General features: G+C 31.8%; 1 protein-coding gene across 1 annotated transcript; it reads right to left on the bottom strand.

Annotated features, from left to right (window-relative positions):
- Positions 1 to 2,960: 2,960 nt before the first annotated feature.
- On the bottom strand, positions 2,961 to 5,221 carry LOC308431863 (olfactory receptor 4A5-like; the record flags this gene model as incomplete). The annotated part of the gene is made up of 2 exons (XM_080931489.1): positions 2,961 to 3,963; positions 5,160 to 5,221. 2 exons carry the CDS (start codon positions 5,219 to 5,221, stop codon positions 2,961 to 2,963), a joined length of 1,065 nt encoding a protein of 354 aa, XP_080787615.1.
- Between the last annotated feature and the right edge of the window lie 2,182 nt (positions 5,222 to 7,403).

A 7,403-nucleotide genomic window follows, 5' to 3' on the forward strand; every position in this document is an offset into this window, starting at 1 on the left:
TGTATAAAATATATTCTCATATGAAATATGTTTTAATAGTTAATCCATTTTATTTTTCTCAGAGAAGTCTAAGATTAACAAAAATGTATACCAAAATATCTATTTAAAGTGTATATACAGTATCAAAACTTAATTAAGAAATTGCATATTCTCACCTCATATTTATGCTATCAAATAATTTTATGAACCATCAAAAATCTTACACAATGTGCACCAAAAACTATATAAAACTAATACAATAAAATATTCAAAAATTTTTACTTTTATCATAATATTCTCCAGTTACACACATATTTTCTCCAGAGATATAAAATCTTTGCATTGTTTCCCACATATACATACAATTATTATCTTTAAAAAATATATTACATACAAACAGTTATTTCTTTGAAATACCCATATGTTAAACAACTACTGTACTATAAGCTAACCTTCTAAAATTATATATACTTTTAATAGAATTATCTTATAATGAGGGATGATACTCCAACTCAACACCACATGATAGTGTGCACAACCCACAATACTAGAAATGGGATTGCTTTTTTAGAGTTGTTACCTAATGGTGTTCTGTATACCCCAAAGTTAGATTATAAGATAGTTGACATTTTTTGATAAGATAATCACAATACTCATCAATAAGACCTTATTTCTGAAGAAAACACAAACTTGTGTCATACAACATGTAAAAACCAAGCTGTTATTTACCTGATTAGCTATTATAGTGATAGAAAGTGTCATTTATGCTACTTACAAAGAAAAATAAAGATTAATATTACTCAGCTGTGAACCATGCAAGGTAAAATATTGTCGAGCTTGAAAAATATGCCCACTGATGCAACAAAAGAAAGAATATTAGGAGAATTACCAATATAAGTAGAAGTTTTGATGGTTTTAAAACTCACTTATTTCATATGATGTTTCCCTGGAAGCTATCTTGTGAGAGGGTATGTGATGTTTTCCCAAAAATCCGACACTTGAGAGGGTATATAACATTTAGAAAACATAGACATATAACCCTATAGACAGTGAATAGTCACTTTTGAATTTAAGAACCTCTGACACTATGCAATGCTTCACTGGTCTTTCTGGCCTTGCTTCAATATTTGCTGTTTGTCACTGGTTTCACTTTGTAGAGAAAATTGCACCACACAACTTCTTATGAACTCTAGCTAATTCTTTACTCTTTAACCACTACTCTTTAATGTGTGGTGTTCACTATTAAATTGGACTCCTGACCTCCTGTCATAGAACAGGAAGAATTCCCCATGGAACTATTTCTTAACAGGTAGACGATTACCTTTTCCAATTAACATTCTTTTTTAACTTAGAAAAATTCTAGCCTACAACCAACAACATTTGTATAGAATGATTCCACAAGATGGGCTCAATGTTAACATGACAAAATGCATGATAAGACATTAGTGTAGAACCTATTACTATTATTTGGATAATAAACTTAATATTCAATTAAGCCCAATAAGTTTTGGGTTAAACTTAGATTGGTGCATGTCTCAACATTCTACAAAGAAGGTTGTTCTTGCAATAAAGGGCATTAAACACAGATAACTGAAAGTGTCAACTTGCAAAAAATTAGACTTGGAAGTAGTCATACCTAAATAATATGTATATATCACACCCCTCTATACAATGTTCAGGAACTTCATGGATGATGGAACAGAAGTGTTATAAGAGGCAGAGGTTGTGGATAACTACAAAAAATATATTTTCTGGATCCAAATTTGTGGTCACACATATGAACTTTCAGGTATTGTGAGAACATGCAAAGATCTGCACAAGATCAAGCCATACGAAGTCCTTCTGTGGAGGAGAAGGGGTAGGAACAAACAATCCCCATTATTTGAGAAATTATCGATATTTAATAACTTCTAGGAGAAAAAGCATCAGCTTTCACTAATGGTGTAAACCCTAGTCAGTTTAAAGACTGGAGAACAAATCTCATTCCCATGAATAGCTGGAAAACACATATTGGACTACATCATTTTAGGAGCAAAGCAGAAAACATTAAGGTTGTTGGGTGAGAAGGTGAGGATATATATGATAAGAGTTTGACCAGGATGATAAATAGGATCAAAGTACTTTAAACAAAATTTAAAAGGTGTGTGTGTGTGTGTATGTGTGTGTATGTGTGTGTGTGTAAAATACATTCAAACATGTTTTTACTGGCTAGTGATTTTAAAGTTTGAAAAATATTTCATTACACAGATGTATATATAATTGTTATGTGATGTTTTCTATTTTTTTCTCTTCTTAGTCTAGCAAGAGTTTAAAACATTTTATTAAAAAGGAATCTACACACAGTTCATACTATGAATGTTTGTTTTTCTGCATTGAACAGGATGCTGGTTGTATGTTTACAATGCCTGGCCTCCTTCAGGTTGAAAGACAGCCTCTATATGAGTAGCATCTCAAAAACTTTTAGAAAAAAATCAATGTTAGATTTTATTACTTTTATTTCTGCATCTCCTGAAATAGTCTCATGATTTCTGCATTGAGTCCATTTAGATGATGAATTGCATACTTACTTGCAAATGCATTTTCTTTGCTATTGTTAAATTAATTCCACTTAATCATGATAGATGAACTTTTTGAAATATTTCATTATATTTTATATAACCACAATTAAACTAAATTCAAACATCTCAAGAAAAATATAAATGTAACACATCACTGAGTACTAAATCAGTCACTATAGCAGTCCAGATGGGAATTCAATAAGTCTTCAGTTAAAAATTCAATACAAAAATTCTGTATATTACATTAAAGCAATCTGAAAAGGGATATTGAAGTCCTCAGAACCAACATCAAAATATCAGTTAGGACTCAATGGTGTTTAAAACAGTATTATTAATGCAATAATAAAACAAACATTCTGATTTAAAATGACTTTTAAATGGATTAATTTAATATTGGTGGTTACATAAAAAATACTAGCACATTTATTGAAAATTAATCATTTTTATGTTTTTAGTGAACATTTTACTCCACAGCATTGCCATACAATTTTTAACCTCTAGGTTTCTTAAGGTATATATTAAAGGGTTCAACATGGGAGTAAATATTGTATAAAAGACGGTAATATATTTATCAACTGGAAAGTTTGAGACAGGTCTAACATACATGAAAATACAAGGAACAAAAAAGAGGATAACCACCATGATGTGGGAGCTGCAGGTAGACAGGGCTTTGCGTCTCCCTTCCTGACTGTGAGACTTAAGAGAGTTTAGAATGATTCCATAGGAGACAAGAAGTAGGATAAAGACCACTATAGACATTGCTCCATTATTGCCAACTACAGTGAGTCCAAGGAAGTAGGTATCAGTACATGCAAGTCCTAACAGTGGGTATATGTCACAGCCAAAGTGGTCAATGACATTTGGTCCACAAAAAGGAAGCAAATATACAGAGATCACTTGAAGCAGAGCATGTGCAAATCCTCCAACCCAGGACAACAGCAACAAGAGAATACAAACCTGTCGATTCATTATGGTCAAATAATGCAGTGGCTTACAAATGGCCACATAATGATCATAGGCCATCACCACCAAAATGAAGACCTCAGAACCACCAAATAAGTGCTCTACAAAAAGCTGAACTAGACAAGCTGTGAAGGAAATGATCTTCTTATCACAAAGTAAATCTGTAAGCAACTTGGGCAAGATGGCAGTAGAATAAACAGCATCCATTAGTGACAGAAAGGCAAGGAAGAAGTACATTGGAGAGCCCAAGGAGAAGCTGGCAATTACTGTCCCCACAATGAGCAGGTTGCCCACTATTGTCACAATGTAGATGAGTAAAAACATTACAAACAATACTTTTTTCCCAGCAGGATCCTGTGTAAGACCCAGGAGAATAAACTCTGTAACATTGTTGTTTTTTTCCCATTTACTCTTCAATAAGGCTTTCCCAGCAGTGGTAAAAGCCCAGAATATCAGGAATTGGCTGTAATTTTAACCAAAATCTATACTTCTGTTCTGCCAGAAAATACATCTGCATCAACATCGTCCATTCAAACTCAGCAATCTTCAGTAGTCATCTCTTTAGTTCATCTTGAAATATTTTCATAGTCTGTCTAATAATTTTGTAGATACTAAGATTTCATTTAAAACTTTATTTATATGTAAAAGTGGGAAATATCTTTCTTATTCATACATTTAAAACTGGTTATTAAAATCACATTGCATATGAATGCTCTATCTGCATGTACAGCCAGAAAAGGATATTAGATAACTTTATAGATGGTTGTGAACCATCATAAGGTTGTTCAGAAGTGAATTCAGGACCTTTAGAAGAAGAGTTAATACTCTTAAACTCTGAGCTATCTTTCCAGCCCCAGTATCCATATGGGTCCCCAACAACTGGAACAGGATTTGATTGTAAAGTTATTGACAGATTACAGAATATGTTCCCAAAAGGGCTCCCATGTCTGAGTACAGTGAGAAGAGATGTGCCTAACTCTGCAGAGACTTGATGTGCCAGCCTGGGTGGACACCCAGAGGATCCTCTACTCTCTCATAGGAGAAGGAGAGGAACAATGTGGGCAACAGGGATGAAGAAGGATAAATGGAAACTGAGACAGTAATAGTGATACTTATTAGGTCCTGAGGAGGGACTGGGAATTGGGTAGTGATTGACAAACAAACATTACATTACATTACAAAATATGAAAGTCATTTCATACATCATGCAAAGTGGTGATGTTATAAACCTCAAGACCATCATTTAGTATATACACTGTGCTCAGTGTTAATGTGTTAGGATTATATGTCACAATATAAACTGCGTATTTATTACCCAAAGTATCACTGGCCTCAAAGCATCCTCACAATGCTATTATTCTGTAACTCTCATACATAGACACTGTATACTTTAAAAATTTCTATTTTTTAGATATCTTTTACACAGGCTCAAAAGACTGGTTTTGAACTTTGTCACATAGCTATAGCATAATGTTGCACAGTATCATCTGTAAAATTTACATTATCTAGTTCTGAATGTTAGAGTTCTCAGAACCTGCAACTTTGATCATTTCATCATGTTCTCTAAGATTATAATTATTACTAAATCAATTATTATTATATTAAATGAATGCAAATGAACCATAACTGCCCATGTTGTTTTACCTGTACTGAACTTACCAACAGATGTCCTCTACTTTTCCAGAAATGAAGTTTTGTTTCTCAGTACTTGTGTGATACATGAGTTATGGGGCAGAAGAAATGGAAGCTGAGAGAGGAAACATTGTGATGCCTCCTATGTCCTGAGGGGTTCAAATAAAAATTCAATGTCCAGGTCTCCAAACACAGAATGCTCAAACAAAACTTCCTAACTAGCATGCATGGGAAGGCATGTTTAAGTACCATTTATTAAATGCTATGAACCTGATTCAGCTTGCACACTGCAAGTTAACAAACAAATTATAAGACATAATCTGAGAGTTTTCCAACCCAACAGTCTACAGCACTTTGGTTCCAAACTAATGTTTTCATAATGCTGTTATAGTTTTTGTTTTTTAAAAATTGAAAAACCAGTCTCTAAGCTTATATTCACAGCATTAATTATGCTAAAAAGAAATAAGTTGAATACTATAACTGCTGTGAATAAAGACTCTGGTTTTATTATTCATAATGTATTATGATATAACCTTAGACAAACTTTGAAAGAGCGAATAGCAAAGCAGTAAATTTTGTGGTCTCTTGGGCATGTGCTCTATTACAATGTCAGAATCAATCACTTACTACATATATGATCTTACTGCAGGGATATACAACATCTACATCAAGGTGCCTTCTTTATTTATGAGTTTCTTCAAGCTCTCATCAATACTTGTGAAACCTGAATGTTAGCCATTAATAATTCTGTTTTTCCTGTCAATGTAACAGTTAAAAAAACAATGAGTATCTGTTAACAAGAATTACAAACATACTCTTGGGTAGTAAAAATAGTCTCATAGTGCCTGGCAATCCACTTCAGGTTTTAGGGAAAGAGTATGTTAGGGATTTTCTGTTTCATTATCTGTAAGTGCTCACTAAAGTAATTTTAGAGAGGTGTATTACAACTTAAAAAAGCAAAGAAAAATCATAGACATGATGTTAGTGGTGGATAAGGGTGCAAGATGCTGTGTTTCTACAAGAATATGAATGTAATTCAAATGTTTATATTAAACAAATTAAATACAAACTTAAACACAAATGTTTCATAGATTCTTTTATTTGTGGACACCAAAAATTTTCTACAAATATTAAATCATATGCAAATAGATGACATGAATGTAAAACTAGAATTCTCTGCATAAAGGAAACTAGTGAGAAGCAGAGGGGTGAGTAGGATGCAGCTACATGATTAGAGGAAATAGATACTAGAGCCTTATTAGAAAATAATTGTATAAAGACTAGCACAATACAATTAATAATAACAAATTTTAAATGTTACAAAATGTACAATATCAATGTAGTAAATCTATGTAAGATGAGGTATTTCCACATCAATTTCTACTTGCATGCATTTATTCTAGTTTTAAAACTACCCACAAAATGACACAAACACTTGACGAAACTTAACGGGTGTTGGTTTTCCTACACCAAACACATTAAAAGATATATAATTCTAAATTTTTTAGTGTAAAGGTACCTAAAATAATTACTCCTCTTTTTAATATATCCCATATAGTATATCAAATAAAGTAAAATAATAGAACAATTTATGTATTTCATTTGTTATTTTGTTAAATGGATAATGAATCAAATAACTCTATAATTAACAAAATATATCTTTTATGATTTCATTAAAATTCTCAATTTATATATTTCCTATGAGAATGCAATATTTTTAAAACATTAACAAAGTAATACTTTAATGTGCTTTGTTACTAGGGTCAAAACATATACATATATATTTCATATTTGTTCTAGAAAATTAATGTTCTATTACTGTATTAATTACAAATTTATGTGCATATATGACTTTAAGAACACATAATAACTTACAGGTGTTCAGTAAGTACTGAAAGATTAGTAAGTAACTGTCCTCAGCACATTTTCATAAGACTTCTGTTTATCTTACTCTTTTAAAGCTGTTTAAGTATATCGAAGTGAATATCTAAAAAAAGATCAAGAAATATTTGAATATAGCATCAACACTTACTATATAAGATAATTAGAGAGTCTCATCTTCTGGGAAATGTATTCAGAAAGAAACAAAGAATCTGTGTTTATGTGAGTATGTAAGAGGTTAATTGAATAAATAGTAACTAATTTGTTCATCTACATAATTTTCAGTTACAAAATGGGGACATTTAAATTGTGTGAATTTTTCCATTTCAGTGAATAAAAGTGAAGCACTCAAAGACAGACTTGCTTTACAGAGATATAATAGCCTTTTCG

This window comes from Micromys minutus (genome assembly GCF_963924665.1).
Source record: "Micromys minutus genome assembly, chromosome: 17".
Lineage (NCBI taxonomy): Eukaryota > Metazoa > Chordata > Mammalia > Rodentia > Muridae > Micromys > Micromys minutus.